Here is a 15638-nt window from a genome sequence, read left to right on the forward strand (position 1 = left end):
GAGTCTTGCTATTTCCGTTTCTGTTTCTCAATAATGAAGAATTATTAACTCTTTGTCAATTTGTGTGTACTTTGAGTATTTAAGCAAAAAGTTCCAACATTTTCAGTTATACTAGAAAATTAATTCCCCATTAAAGTGGGGAATTGTTTTTTCCCATCCTATTGAAACTTTTAAAATTTCTAATTACAAAATAGTAATAGGAAAATTGCTTTTCAATATTACCTCAAGTATTAGTTTGCAAATAATTATGCATGTAATTTTTCTTAATAAAATCAAGTCATAGTAAATGTAGGTAAAATTTTAGAAAATACTTTAAATTTTTTTAATTATTAAATTTACTTGAAAATATTTTATTCATAAATTTTTAGTCTGTACATATACCAGGTTTAAAAAAATCATTTCTGTATTATAGTTTAAGATTGATGGGTTTAGTTGTTTTTGTTTTTTTACATTGATATGTGCAACATATACAAAAAAACTTAAAAGTAAATACGTAACTAGAACTCAATACAAAGTGAATGCACCAGCTATATAATCACAAAGCTAAATTAAGAAATAAAACATGTTACCTCAGGTCCTTTCTTTTCCTCACAGATAACTAATATTCTGACTTATAACAACTGAGATAAATTATACACACACACACATATACACATATATTTATTTGGTGTCTACTTCTTTCACACATTTTTGTAAGATTTATCCATGTAGTATTTCACTGTAAGAACAGGCCACAGTTTGTCTCCCTGTTTCAGGACATTTGATTCCTTTTCAGTTTGGGGCCTTTACAGTTTCTTTAGACTAATATTTACTATTTTTCCCTTTTACCCTTTCAGAGTTCTGAATGAGTTTATTATGAAAAATCCTACTTTGGAAAATAAAAAAGACCAAAGAGACCTTCAGGTAAGGCACTCTCAATTTAGGGCTCTTGCTAAGACTTTTCTCAGTGCCTGTAATTCTAAAATGAGAAGGTCAGTAAGATACCTGTGAAAATTTGGGTTTTGTCTATGCATACATACATATAGTGTGGTTTTTCTTTATTGTTTCTTTAGGATGTGACTCATAAAATAGTGGATGCAATTGGTGCAATTGCTGGTTCTTCTTTGGAACAGACAACATGGCTGCGACGAAATCTTGAAGTTAAGCCTTCTCCCAAAATAATGGTTGATGGAACCAATTTGGAATCTGATGTTGAAGGTACTGATCGCAAATGTTTAGGTTTATATTGTAGACCTAGAAAATCATTACAGGTACAACTGTGCCATAAAATTATTTCTTAAGTTTAGCAGGTAACTTTTGTGAGTGGGGAAAGACCTAATTGTGGCTGCAATTTATCTGGTTAGTTTTTTTTTTTCTCTTATTTAGATATGTTATCACCTGCAATGGAAACCTCAAACATCACCCCTTCTGTATACAGTGTCCATGCATTGACATTACTCTCTGAGGTAATTACTGAGTTTTTCATATGTACTTTCAAGTAAACTTTTTCACAACTGAATATTGGCAAGTGTTTCTAACAGGAGGTGTGAATTTGAAAAACCATTTGTACTTATTAGAAATCACTATATAGAATTAACAACATTTCAACTTTGTATTTAGATTATTTCATTTAAATGTTTTTAACTTTAGAGATTACTCTTGTGCACTGTTTTTTTGAAGTGTAATTTTGAAAAAAGAAAAGTGCCTTTGTTTTATAGTATGGTGGGAGAAGTAGAAGTGGTATAATGATATCGCTATAATTTACAACTTACTAAACACTTTTCTTTGTATCCTCTGCAACTTCTTTTTCTGTAGCCTGTTACACAATGTTATAGGTCTTTTATGTTTCCCAGTAGAACTATAGATACTCAGAAAGATTGAGAACAAGACTAATAAGCCCAAATAGCTATTAACTGATAGACTTGGGGCTTGAGAACTTAATTCATTTCTTTTCTAGTGCCTTTCAAACTGAGTCAAGTCTACTAAATTTCTCATTCTCAATTCACTGTTTCCTTAATCACTATCACATTAGAAGGGCCTTGACATCTTTATCTCTAATTACATTGTAAACTTTTCCAATATTCATACCCTACAGTTATAATGGAGAAAATTGTAGCAAAAATAATTTATATAAAAATGGCAAAGAAAGATATGGCTTTAGTTTTGTTTTTTTTTTAAGATTTATTTACTTGTTCATACAGAACTGGGGTACAGGCCAGAGGCTCAGGGGCAGTGAGAGGCTGCACCAGAGACAGTGGGGAGCAGAACAGGCAGATCTACAAAGTACACTGCTGAGGGAAGCAGCGGGCGGGTCAGGAGAGGTCTGCCACGCCATGTGGTCACCTCCAGGGCAGGCGGGAATCAAACTCATTCGGAAGTGGCTTTGGTTTGTCAGTGCTGTGCTTTAACCCTCTGCGCCACCAGGGAGGGACAACTTTAGGTTTTTTTTTTTAATTTTAAAATATTCTCAGTTTAAAATATTCTTGGAGGCTGAAAATTACCTCTAAATGGAATACTGCTGTTACTGTGAAAAAACTACTACAACAGTTTTTACATTATACTCCATTTCTTTTTAGGTTTTGGCTCATCTTTTGGATATGGTTTTTTATAGTGATGAAAAGGAGCGGGTTATTCCTTTACTTGTAAATATTATGCATTATGTTGTACCCTACCTCCGAAATCACAGGTATTAACATTATTTAAGTAAATTTCTTAATTGTTAGAAACAAATTGTGTTCTTTTATTGCTATTTTAGGCATTATTACAGGATTACATTTTTATCTGATGATAAAAAATAACATTATGTCCCTTGTGGTTCTTTCTGCTTTCTATAATTATTTTAGGTAAATGTGAACAATTATGAATAACAGTATAATTAAAGTTACAACATGTAGATTAAAGTGGTTTTCCTTACTCCTAGTGCACATAATGCCCCTAGTTATCGAGCCTGTGTCCAACTGCTTAGTAGTCTTAGTGGATATCAGTACACACGGAGAGCCTGGAAAAAAGAAGCCTTTGACCTCTTCATGGACCCCAGTTTCTTTCAAATGGATGCCTCTTGTGTTAATCAGTAAGTCACTGCCATCCTTAATGATGTATCTCACATGAAGAGACACCCTACTGTTACAAAATAGAATAGTTTTTTTCACAATAACAGCAGTAACAAGATCTTAATTATATACCATAATCCTGTCTCTTTCAGTTGGAGAGCAATTATGGACAATTTGATGACACATGATAAAACAACATTTAGAGATTTAATGAGTGAGTATTGTGGGATGACAGACTATGCCATGTCTTTCCTATACTCATCCATCCTTTTATTTACTTTTTTCTAGGAACTACCATACTAGCTCATTGTCAAATTATACCTAGTACCCTATAGGTAATTAAGGAGAACACATAGTGACAACAAATAAGTAAAATTGTTTGTCCTTTTTAGGGCAAATCGTGGCAGAAAGGGGCCATCTCTAAATAGTCTTTAAATTGCTTCCCCTGCACATAGCATATATGTGGCATAAAGCAAGCATTCAGAAAGTAGGTAAAGCAGACAACTGAATCCAACCTTTGGAACAAGTTAATCTAAATCTTAGGCTCTTCTATGAAGGAAAGGAGCAAGGGGAGAAGACATAGTAATCACGCTCCACTTACCTTCTATCTGTCTTTACTGGTTTAGTATGTTAGGATTCCTCATAGTATTTCATCTAAAAAAAATTTACTTGATGTTTTGTAAGTCTAGAAGTTATTAACATACCTTAAATAGCAGTGAAGGAAGATTAGTCTACATGATTTTGTATAAGTTCTTTAAACTCAAACTGCAGTTCCCCTAAGAGAAGAGATATTCTCTTACATTTTCACAGTGTTGTTTAAAAGTTAAGATTCATCCATTCAACAAATATTAAAAGACAAAAAGGAGTCTATAATTAATACTAACCTTAATAAAATAAATTAGATTATCTCAGGACATAAGTAAAATATAAAGAAAATGGGGCAGTGACCTAGATATTAAATAAGTTACTGAGCTCATATTTCAGTAAAACCAAAAAAACTGAGAAGGCCGATGGACAGATCATTCCAGGCATAGGGAAAAAAAGTCATAGAGATCCTGTTAATAGGAACAAACTTGCATTCTAGAAATTGCAAGCAAGACTATGGCTGCAGAAGACTGAGCTGGGGGTGATGATAAGACATAGAGAAGGAGAGCTGGGTGGTCCAGAAATTATTACTGATTATTTTAATAATATGAAACATTAAAGCAATGAGGGAAAATTATGGATAAAACAGTGAAGAGTTTGATAAAATGGCATTATTAATTATTTTACTTTCTGAAATTTACAGTTCTACCCTAAGCTGCTCTTATTCTTGGATAATGTAGAGTATCAAGCCATCTTTAAAAGAAAAATATTTTTTGAATGACTGTTATAACCTTTCTTTCACTTGTTTTCAGCTCGTGTAGCCGTAGCACAAAGCAGTTCACTTAATCTTTTTGCAAACCGTGATGTGGAGCTAGAACAGAGAGCCATGCTTCTCAAAAGATTGGCATTTGCTATTTTTAGCAGTGAAATTGACCAGTACCAGAAATATCTCCCAGATATACAAGGTAAGTAGTCATTGTTTTTCTATCTTTAAAACTAGCTATTTTTGGTTTTTTAGAAACTATTTCCTCTAAATGGTAAGTTGGAGTGAAATATGCAAAGTGGAAGGCAGTGGAGAATGTTGTAGAATTAGACATGTTTTACAACAAAATTATCACCATTAGGTAAAAGAAATAAACACTGAATTTGTAGGGTACACTAAAACATGCTATTAGACAAATTTCCTGGGAATTAATGTATGAAGATGAGATATAAGACTGTTTTGCTACAGGCAGGAATTTTATTGGTTCTTGATTGTGGATATTGGGTTAGATACCTTTCCTGAGAGTGCCACAATGGGAAAACCAGTAAATTTGGCTGAAGTAGCATTTGGAGTTCTACTTGAGAGCATTTGGGACCAGGATTAGGGAGTGTACCAAACAGTAAATCCTGGCCCCACCATCATTAATAGGTTGTCGGAAATTTCAAGTAAAATGACAAAACCCGTAAAATATATTAAAACCGGCCCTCCCTGGTGGCGCAGCAGGTTAAAGCACTGCACTGAGAAGCTTAAGCCACTTCCGCAATGAGTTCGATACCCGCCTGCCCCGAAGGAGATCCACATGGCGTGGCAGACCTCTCCTGACCCGCCAGCTGCTCCCCTCAGCAGTGTACTTCGTCGATCTGCCTGTTCTGCCCCCCACCCTGTCTCTGGTGACTCCTCTCACCCTCCGCATCTCTGGCCTGTACCCCAGTTCTATATGAATAAATAAATAAATAAATCTTTTAAAATAAATAAATATATATATATATATATATATAAACCAGGTGCTCTAGTAATGTAATTTCCTTCAATATTGCCTGGATTCTTTTTTCTTATCAACACAATAATAATAAAATGACATTGATATAATGAAATAATAATAAATAAAAAGATTTTTTTTTAATTAACTATATCAGTGCTACTTATAATGTAGTGCTTGAACCATTACTACCCTGTTGTCACATCCATGATCAATACAGAAGTGTAAAATAGTTTAATCTTGTATGGCAATTTGATAGAAAATATTCAATCCTGTGATAAAATGGATTATACTATATATATCTTTAACTTGATTTTTCTGGTAATTCGTTTTTATATTGTACAAAAGTATCAATCTGCAACAGACTGAAATTATTTTGAAAGTTAGTCCTTCATTACAGAGAGTTTGAGAAGTACAAGGACAGATTATATTTAAAAGCCAGATTATTTAGATACTAAACACACTGCATTCCTTTCAGAGAGATTGGTGGAGAGTCTCCGTTTGCCTCAGGTGCCAACTCTTCACTCGCAAGTGTTCCTGTTTTTCAGAGTGTTACTTTTAAGAATGTCTCCACAACATCTTACCTCGCTCTGGCCTACTATGATTACAGAACTTGTGAGTTAATTTCAATCTAAATTGTAAAATTATAACTAACACTAAGCCTATTACTATAATTTTACAACTGAAAGTAGTAGAACAAGCCAGCTGCCACCTCCATACAGCTTAAACTTACAGATGGGCAAGCATTAATTCCTCATGCATCTTTGCATCATCTGATCTGACTTAATTCAGTCTTTTCACTAAATTTATGATTTTCCGGGCATGGTTCCTACCTATAGTGCAGACTCCTCCATAATCAGATAGCTTAGCTGTATTTAAACAACTGACAAGTCATGCGCTCACATTTTGCATGGAGCTCTCACCCCAGTTAAGTCTGCTTCAGAGAAATGCACACAGGTTTTATAAATATTCAAACAGGAAAGCCTTCCCATGTCCATACACTAATCCATTTCCTCCCCCAGACCATAGCCACATAGCCATTCCTCCTCACCTGAAGGACTTGAGGAGTGGGGGGTGGGAGAATAATAAAGGAATCTGTATCTCTGAAAACCTAGTATTTTGGAGATTCCAAACAAGATATTGGCTTAAATATTTCTCCCTTTTGTTAATAATGGACATCCCCCTACCCCCCCCCCTCACCCAGCCCCCAATGCCGCCCTCTCAGCTTGGCCAAATGATTGGTAAGGCTCTGTGTTAAATAATTTGCCATTTCACTGTAGAAACTAAGTATAATTTAAGATTCTAAAGTTACATCCTAAAATTTGTTTTTATATTAATGAAAACTTGAAAGAAAAAATATATATCCAGTTTAAATAAAGATTTAACATTTACTCCATGGTCTTCAGGTACAAGTATTTTTACTGATGGAGCAGGAACTCACTGCTGATGAAGATATTTCACGGTAATATATAATTCATTTCAGTATATTGTTGTCTCACATCCTAAAGTCATCCAGATTGTTACTTTACAAGATAGTATAGATACTGTTTTATCTGAAGATTACATTTATTTACTTTATTTACTGTTATTTACTTGATACTATTTGGAGATTATATGTTGTCACTTACTCCTTAAGCATTTTAAACTAGATTAAACTACCAGTATCTATGGCCTTTGATCTCTAGATACAAATTTAATTTAAAGCAATTCAGTGTTATTCCAGCTACATGAGCCATGTGGGTTTTGGTAAGTCAGATTATCCTTGAAATGTGCAGCAAAACCTGTTATGGCAGGTAGCCTGTAACTTAAGGTTCACATCTCCTTCAGTGCTCACAATTAAGGTACCATAATAATATTCTTTTAATGGAGGCTGCTTATTAATGTATATTTTCATGTAAGAATTTTTTAACAATTATGAAGTCTGCGACATTCCTTGAAGACTGGTAGTATTGGATGTTTTATTCTTCACTGCTAGATTGTATTTAGTCCTCTGTACTAGTAACTACTTATTGTTCTAGTCTCCCCCCAACTTTGCATAATACTCAGTAGTAGGAATGTCTCTTAATGTCATAGGTTATATTTTTATATTTCCTGTATTTTTGTGAACATAACAAGTTATACTGTTATTTTTATTTTCTTAAAATTTAAAGAACAATGAATTTTTGGAGAACAGAAAAACCAATCTAGTTATGACTTCATTAGGAATTACTGGTCAATTTATCAGATAATTATGAAAAATATTAGCTGCTATTTGAGATTTTCTAGGAATTGCCTGTTAGTAAAGAGGTCCAGCTGCTGACAGCACTGTCTCATGCTTTCAGGACTTCAGGCCCCTCTGTGGCTGGTCTCGAGACCACCTACACAGGAGGTAATGGCTTTTCTACTTCATATAACAGCCAGCGGTGGTTGAACCTCTATCTTTCTGCCTGCAAATTCTTGGATTTGGCTCTGGCATTGCCCTCAGAAAATCTTCCTCAATTTCAGATGTAAGTAAAAGCTTATAAAATGGTTATTTTTAAAATGCATTTGCTTTGATCACTGAAATCTAAGCCTAAATGTTTGTGTAAGTTTTTTAAAAAGTCATAAGTTTTATTAAAATAGTATTATTTTGGCAGGAGATGGGGTGGCACAGTTACTAGAAATAAATGGCTACTGTGGATATATTAACATTAATAGACCATGTGGTTAACAAATTTGAGTACGTACTGTATATGAGTATGCACTGTATATGAGTACGCACTGTATATCAAGTCAAGTGAAAAAGATATATAAACAGGATGGGTGTCCTAAAAGCTGACATGTTAAGATGCTGCAAGATGTAGCAGACACCTCCTCCTGGTTTTGATGGTCAGAGCTGGCCAAGGGAAGTTTTAACTCAGGTGGTAAACAGTGCAAGTTGCAGAAGTTGCTTGTATGTTAACTTAGAAAGTGGAGTAGACCTGGTGTATGTTTATGTGTGCTGAAAGACAAATATCCCTGGAGAATTTTAAAAGGCCACAAAAAGACCAAATTATGAAATGGCCTGACAGCTATATAAAAGAATTTGTATTTTAACCCAAGGGCAATGGAATACCATTAGAGATTTTAAAGAATGGAGTGATACTACCTACTCTCATTTTAGAAATTATAGTTTGGTTGCATAGTGTGAAAAAAGAACTAGACAGACAAGAATGGAACTAAGGGTCTATCTGTTGGCCTAGGTTTTAAGTCTCAGCACTATTACCACCATGGCCTGAGGTAGATCCCTGGCCAGGGAGGTAACCCACATTGTGCAGATCTCTCTCCTGTCTCGCCTGCTGCTCCCCTCAGCATTGTATTTCAGTAATCTCCCTGCTCTGCTCCCCACTATGTCTCTGTTGAATCCTCTCACCTCCTGCAACAGTGGCCTATGCCCCAGCTCTTCTACACAAAATAAAATCTTAAAAAAAAAAAAAAAAAAGAATGGAATTTAGGAGACTGTTTTATTTCAGATGGTTATTGAAGAGATGGCAAAGAGGGACAGAGAGAAATTAATACAAGTAAATTCTCCCAATGCCTTGTTACTAAGTATTTAAAAATCATTATTTCAATGTTAACAATTAAAATGTAGCTATGATAATTTGATAGTTTGTTGACATGATCACGTTTATGTTTTATTTTATAGTCTGGAGTGGAATATTAATGGGACAAAGAGTAAACTTGGAATCTCTTTTCTATATTTGGACATGACTAAATCTTCAAAAATTGATGTTTAACAAGCTTAATTTTCATAAAATTTAGTAAGAACTTTTTTGAGATTAACTGCAGTTCCTTAATTTTTATTTTCCATTTGAAAATCATATACATCTACTACTTGATGAATTTCAGTGATTGGGTAGCTATCAAATTGATGTTACTCTTGAAATTCAGAAAAGGCTGATGAGCAGACTGGTAAGAATATGGCCAAAATGAAGTGGGAGTCTCCTCTCCACACTTATGATAGAAACTGTACACTTCAGTGCTCTAGGAAAAACAATTAGTAGTATTATCTCATAGTACTGACTTTTTTCCATGATGAAAACCAAAATGATTTTCTCATTACTTGTTAATATACAGTGGAAAACAGATGAATTATGTCAATTTTTTAAAGACAAAGTATACAGATATAACATGGAGAATTTAATAATTTTGAAAGTAATATATGTTGTAGGCATGATATTTATAATTCAGCAGTTCAAAATATTTGCAAATTAAGAACTGTTTATCTAAAAAATACCACAAAACTTAAAAGGCAGCAGTGAATGGTGAAAATTTTTGCAGTGTATATGAAAAGGTATATTTTACATAATAGAAAAACAATCACTACCCAATATAAAAATGCACTGATAGTTTATCCTGTTTCAGCGCACCTCTTTTTTAGAAAGTGATTGGCCTTAATCATAAGAGCAGTACTATTCCAAAGCAGATATAATTACCAAAGGTCTAAGTATGACAGTTTCTTTAAACCTGTAGTTCTGATACCTCTGAGGATTTCTCTTACCACTATACATTCAGCTGTGTACAAAAAACAAAAATCAGCATTAAAACATTTATAATGGCAAGAAACTGGACAGTCTGATTAAATCTGTACTTTCTGCCACTGGAATACTACACAGCAAAAAAAAAGTCTGTTATCTCAAAAATAGCTAATTTAAAAGTCATCTTTTTTTGTTTCAAAGAAGAGGGGTTGGCTGTGTAAATAAGTAATTTTTTATTTGTATGTTCTGGGTGGATATGCAAGAAATTGGCAACATTACTGGATCTTATGGGAGTGAAGCTACCTATCTTTGTATATTTTTTTAGTGTTTGAATTTTTTAAGTTTCATCAAAAATAGAGAAATATGGAAGGATTCTTAAATTTTTTAAAAATATTTTCAGTTCCTTGTCCCCTTACTGTTCAGTTAGGAGACATTTTGCCAAGAATGGTTTGGAGATTTGGTCTACTAAAGAATGAAGAAAACATCTGTTAGGTGGGTACTTTGTGCTCGTGAAGAAAAAGAGCATATTGCAAATTTTCATATTCATTTATTCATAAATCCACGAGGGGATATTATATTTAGTAATGAAGACAGGACTCATGTTAATGACTTTGTCCAAAAGGACAGGGCTACAAGCAGCACAACTGACATTTGAATCTAAGTGTTGGGGTCTTGCTTGATGTTTTACTATGTGAACTTGTCTTAAGAGTTCAGCTTACTGACACTGATTTCATTTTCTCTACATAGGTATCGATGGGCATTTATTCCAGAGGCCTCAGATGACTCTGGACTGGAGGTCAGGCGGCAGGGCATACATCAACGAGAATTTAAACCTTATGTAGTACGACTGGCAAAACTTCTTCGGAAAAGGGCAAAGGTAATGCATTTTAAAAAGTGTTTAAATGTGTTGACAAAACTTGTAACATACATTTCATCATGTTTTGCATACTTTAATCTTTCAGTATACATCAGGCTAATTAACTACACATATTTGCCTGACAAAATAATAAATTTGCCATGCTCCTTGGGCTTTGTTAAAAATCAACACCCTCCCCCACCACCCCCACCCCTTTTTGTTTGCATTCAAAAAATTTGACCCAGGGACATTGTGGGTAGTTTTGTGAATCATAATTTGCAGTATGTGCTTTGAGTGCTCAGAAACTTTCCAGTCTTCTGGGGTTCCTTATTCAGGTAACAACTCCACATTCCACAAACTATAGAAATGGAATGGAATGAAGTAATTTGAGGAATATGAGAAACTTGATTGTAAGATGAAATTAAATTATTTCTTTAGGAACTGTGTAAAAGGACAGAGGTGAATATGCAAGTTGGTCCAGAGTTTAGACTAGGACTTGGGTATTTTCATTTGGTGTATAGTTCAAAAAAAAAAAAAATTACAGCAAATCCAGAAGTAATGAAATTGTTTATGATCCCAGAGACATATACTACTTCTCATTTCATCTCATTAGAAATGAGTTTTTCTAAGACCCTTCTGTTGCCCCACAGAGTAAGGAACTCATTTTCCCATGCAAAATACTTTAAACAGGTCTTCATGACCAAGTATACTTTTCACTGGAACAAAGGCTGTGAGTTCTCCTCTTTCCTTCCACAGGACAAGGAGGAGGACTTTAACACAGTGATTTTGGAGGGAATGGAGATGGCCAAGCATCAGGTGAGGGTGGCTTTTTGATGCTTGTGAAATGGCAAAAAAGTTGCCATATCTGGACCAAATATTGAAGACAGATCTGAATTTCAATAAGGAAAAGAGACATAAACAGGGAATCTTTTGAAGTGTAGGTTGGTAAAATGAAAAGGGAGATCATTTTAATTGAACATGTTTAATTGATATGGTATAATTCTGCTTAAAAGCAGAAACACTGAAACAAGTGCACTCTCCTTGGTCAAGAGTCTAGTAGAACTCCTTCTTGAAGGTGCGCCTTCACAGGAGTATAAAAAGGTTATGCCTTAGTTCTTTTATGTCAGAAAACTAGCATGTAAAGAGCTATCATTTTCCTTCAGAATAAACTTATACTGTACACCTCATGCCTGTTAAACTGCAGTTTAAATTAGATAGTATACTCAACCAGTTCCAGTGATATGAGAGCTGGTCCCAAAACTGTCAAGAAACAAAGATGACTTAGTATATCTAATAAAAAATGATCACAATTATTTCCCCCTGTATTTGGGGGGGTTATAAAGAACTGACTTTATGAGGATTAAAAAAAAAAAAAAAACAGCTGAATTTTGCCAGTGCTTTTTCCACTGGTAAATTACTGATAACTAAAATATTTGATATTTGATAAACACATAAGCCTTCTTGACATCTGATGTTAGAAGGCAAACTCCACTTGTAAAATGAATGACAAATTGTAATTGTTTCCTAGGTTCCACTGAATGAATTTTTCTCCCACTTTTCAATCTGATTTGTTTTCATATCTCTGATTCTGTCCACAGACATCTTTAGTGCCCACAACTTTTTCTAGAGAAGACTGATTACAACTGTGTGTACAATTCAGTTGTCTTAAACTAGCCTTAGTATATGTTATTGTGTGTTTCTATCTAGTTTACAATTTTTAAATACATTGTTAACTGAGTTTTCTATGGCAAGGTATTTCTATTTTATAAGTGAAGAGTTTTTCCCCAAGGATGCTATGCAGTAGGTTAATAGAGGAGCGAGTTGACTCCAGCTTTCCACACCATGTTGTTTAGCAAAACATTGAAGCAGACAGCAGTGTCCCTCCTCAGGGGTCATTTCTATCTCAGCAGTTACAGTACTCACTTTGGATCCTGCTTACCATCTTGTGGCAAGTTTAAGCAGAAAATTTAACATTAAAAGGCAATCGTAACTGCCTAATGGTGTAATGCATTAATGTCCACTGTCCCTTCCCTAGTTATTTTGGGTCCTATTTCTTCCTATTCGTGGGAATCCAGAAATCTGGGAGCTTTTTGAGTATATGCAAAGCACAGCATAAGCTTTATATTGACTTTCCCTATTGTAAACTAGTTCTGCTAAGTTGACTTGTGCATTCAGTGTTAGACCCTTTCTATACAGTTATGAACTGGTATAAAAGGCCTCAGAAATAAGAGTTTCAAACAAGTGTGGTATAAAGACAATGTCATCATTTATACTCATTTCTTTATTCTACTGATGTTGATCTTTTAAGTTTTCTCATGAACTACATCATCTATTAATTCCAACTCCTTTTTTGTCTTTGCAGAAAAACCCAGAGGAAGACAACTCAGGGAGAACACTGGGCTGGGAGCCAGGGCGCTTGCTGCTCACCATTTGCACAGTGCGCAGCATTGAGCAGCTCCTGCCGTTCTTCAATGTGCTCAGCCAGGTCTTCAACAGCAAAGTCACCAGCCGATGTGCAGGACACTCAGGGAGCCCCGTCCTCTACTCAAACACCTTCCCTAACAAGGACATGAAACTGGAAAACCAAAAACCATTTTCCAGCAAAGCCAGACAAAAAATAGAAGAGATGGTAGAAAAGGATTTTCTGGAAGGGGTGATAAAAACTTGAGCACCACAAGTGGTATCCATTTAGCATAAATGTAATTATTTAAAGCAAACATTGCTCTGACTATAGTTTTTTTTTGTATGTAACAATACATTTCAGGTTGTACTTAATTTAAATATTTGTAAATAAGAGCAAATGTCTGAATGTGGCCTGAATCAAGTTTAAATATTGTTGGCTCTCACTGATTATGGTGCCTAAGAAAGATCTATATATACGTATATATAGTCCATTGTTTCATTGTCCTGAAGTTGTCTTAAACCTGCTAAATACACATTGCACCTTTTTTTCTAATGGTTTCAAGCTTTCATTTAGATAGGGGATTTTTTTAGTACTGATTCTGACATCAGAATGGCATCACTTTTTTAGAGGCTTGGTCAGCTATTACAACGAGCTTGCTTCCATTTACCTTCACTAAGGAGTACAGAATCGAAGCCTGGGCATCTCAACACAGCCTCCACATTCGCACTTCTGAATTCCTAATGTTCATTGAAGAGGTAAGTTATTTAAATGTTGAAAGCTCTGCTATGAAAAAAAAAAAACAAAACTGGTTATATACATCTTTTCCACTTCCATTTGTAGTAACAGTGGGGGAATATAGCAAAACAACATCCTGGTTAGGTAATGGCAATGAACTAGACAAAGGGAATAAGAATTTTTCAGCAATCACTATGTATTTTTCCCCTGCATACAAAAAATTAATGACTGAAAGATATACTTAAGTCTCAATATTTTACATTAGTGAGACTGAAAATTGAATTTAACAAGGTAAGACATAATTATTCTGGTACATTTAAGAACAACAACCCAGTAAAGTCACTGAGTGTGTAAACATGAGATTATAAATGGACCTGACACAATAGCAGTACTGTTACTCTAAAAACTTCTTAAAAATTCATTTGTCTTCAGAAGCCCGGTGAGGTCTTTCTCCAATTCCTCCAGCCAGCTGAAATACCGCCAAGCTCACTTCATGTGCAAGGCTGTCCGCACTTTCCTGCAAATTAGTTAAAAGGGAAAATTAGTTAAAGGGAAATTGTAAGACACAGCATCCACCATGTGAACTGCAGGTCTGTGGGGGAGGGGCCTCCCGATTTTGTTTACTGTGTTTTTCATCTTTTAGTAACATATTCCAAGACAAACAGAAAACAAGTCTAGCTCAGGTAAGTCCTCAGTTAATTAAATCAACTTAGATAATAAAATTCATTATTCCAGAAGTCTGCAAGGAGGCTACAGGGGCTTTAATGACACTAATTGTTAAGATCTCAGTTCTGCTCTGATTTATCAGGGTTATTTATTTACTGTATTCCCAGATGGCCTAAACTTCTGCAAGAAATAGGGAATCCAGAAGGACTAATTTAAAAACTCTACTTGCTTGTGCAAAACTTGTGTCAAGGATTTAAGAGAACAGACCAGTGTATATCTAGACCATATATATGATATATACATATATACACACACACACACACACAATAGAATACTACTCAGCATATAAAAAGGTAAGTTCAGGGCTCTTTTAGCATGGATGGAGCTGGAAGGGATTATACTAAGCAAAAGAAGTCAGAATAAAAACAGTAAATATCTGATAGTTTCACTTCTATCTGGAAATCCAGAAAAAAAAAAAGGATCAAAGAGAAACTTTGAAAGATGACCACTGATATGAGCTATCCAGGATGGGAGTCTCATACAAAATTTAAGCACAATGAATGATGATAACAAGTGATTTCAAAGTGGACCTCAAAAGGTAGTCCACTTTGGCAACAATTAAACAGGGGGCTTTCAGGTAAAGATATTAAAATAATTTCTTCTCTTCCTGCCATCCCTCATTAACCATGTTATTAGACTCTCACTGCACATTTTTTTTTAATAGCACTATCCCAGCTTACTTGCGAGTCTGCTTCTGCGTATACTCGGACTATATCTTCTGTCCCAGATGGCCGAACAAAAGCTCGAGAAAGTCTGTACTTCTTCACCAGGTTATTTACTGCCTCCTGTAGTCCCGGGGGTGTAACCACTTGTCTCTCAGCATCAGTGGTGCTAATAACTTGCCTGTCTGCAACCTACATACAAGCATGCCAGTTATCACTGCACTCCCTTTCAGAAGCTTAGCTTGTTCAACTACTTCCCACCAAAAGACTGCCATTTCATTTTAACAGTACTAAAGTATGAGCTTATGCAGAGAATAGAACCAACTTTTTATTTTGCTCAAATCAGAACAATTAACATCTGTATAGCTTCTTATTTTTCAGCCTATAAATTACCTTTTGCTAACATTTCCATACTTTCTCAAAA

At 34.9% G+C, this 15638-nt stretch overlaps 2 protein-coding genes across 9 annotated transcripts in view; one reads left to right on the plus strand and one right to left on the minus strand.

Annotated features, from left to right (window-relative positions):
- Positions 1 to 13639, plus strand: part of DOPEY1 (dopey family member 1) — a 72618-nt gene extending 58979 nt beyond the window's left edge. For 4 of the 7 annotated variants that reach the window (XM_012721279.1, XM_012721284.1, XM_012721294.1 and 1 more), the window contains 13 exons: positions 837 to 903; positions 1053 to 1197; positions 1366 to 1445; positions 2556 to 2665; positions 2900 to 3049; positions 3182 to 3243; positions 4427 to 4579; positions 5835 to 5971; positions 6763 to 6818; positions 7678 to 7842; positions 10579 to 10708; positions 11444 to 11503; positions 13050 to 13373. In XM_012721279.1, coding sequence (XP_012576733.1) covers positions 837 to 903; positions 1053 to 1197; positions 1366 to 1445; positions 2556 to 2665; positions 2900 to 3049; positions 3182 to 3243; positions 4427 to 4579; positions 5835 to 5971; positions 6763 to 6818; positions 7678 to 7842; positions 10579 to 10708; positions 11444 to 11503; positions 13050 to 13355 — 1621 coding nt within the window. In that variant the 3' untranslated portion in view covers positions 13356 to 13373. Of the gene's footprint in view, positions 1 to 836; positions 904 to 1052; positions 1198 to 1365; positions 1446 to 2555; positions 2666 to 2899; positions 3050 to 3181; positions 3244 to 4426; positions 4580 to 5834; positions 5972 to 6762; positions 6819 to 7677; positions 7843 to 10578; positions 10709 to 11443; positions 11504 to 13049 lie in introns of all 7 variants that reach the window. The other 3 variants (XM_004673651.2, XM_004673652.2, XM_004673650.2) reach the window with 2 other exon arrangements.
- Positions 13640 to 14224: 585 nt separating this feature from the next.
- The window catches only part of PGM3 (phosphoglucomutase 3), a 27830-nt gene continuing 26416 nt past the window's right edge, over positions 14225 to 15638 (minus strand). For both annotated transcript variants that reach the window (XM_012721305.1, XM_004674056.2), the window contains exons 12-13: positions 15233 to 15406; positions 14225 to 14343 (exon numbers count right to left, since the gene is read on the minus strand). In XM_012721305.1, coding sequence (XP_012576759.1) covers positions 14245 to 14343; positions 15233 to 15406 — 273 coding nt within the window. In that variant the 3' untranslated portion in view covers positions 14225 to 14244. The remainder of the gene's footprint in view (positions 14344 to 15232; positions 15407 to 15638) is intronic.

The sequence above is a fragment of the Condylura cristata genome, unplaced genomic scaffold, assembly GCF_000260355.1.
Source record: "Condylura cristata isolate star-nosed mole 26May11 unplaced genomic scaffold, ConCri1.0 scaffold00001, whole genome shotgun sequence".
NCBI classification, from domain to species: Eukaryota; Metazoa; Chordata; class Mammalia; order Eulipotyphla; family Talpidae; genus Condylura; species Condylura cristata.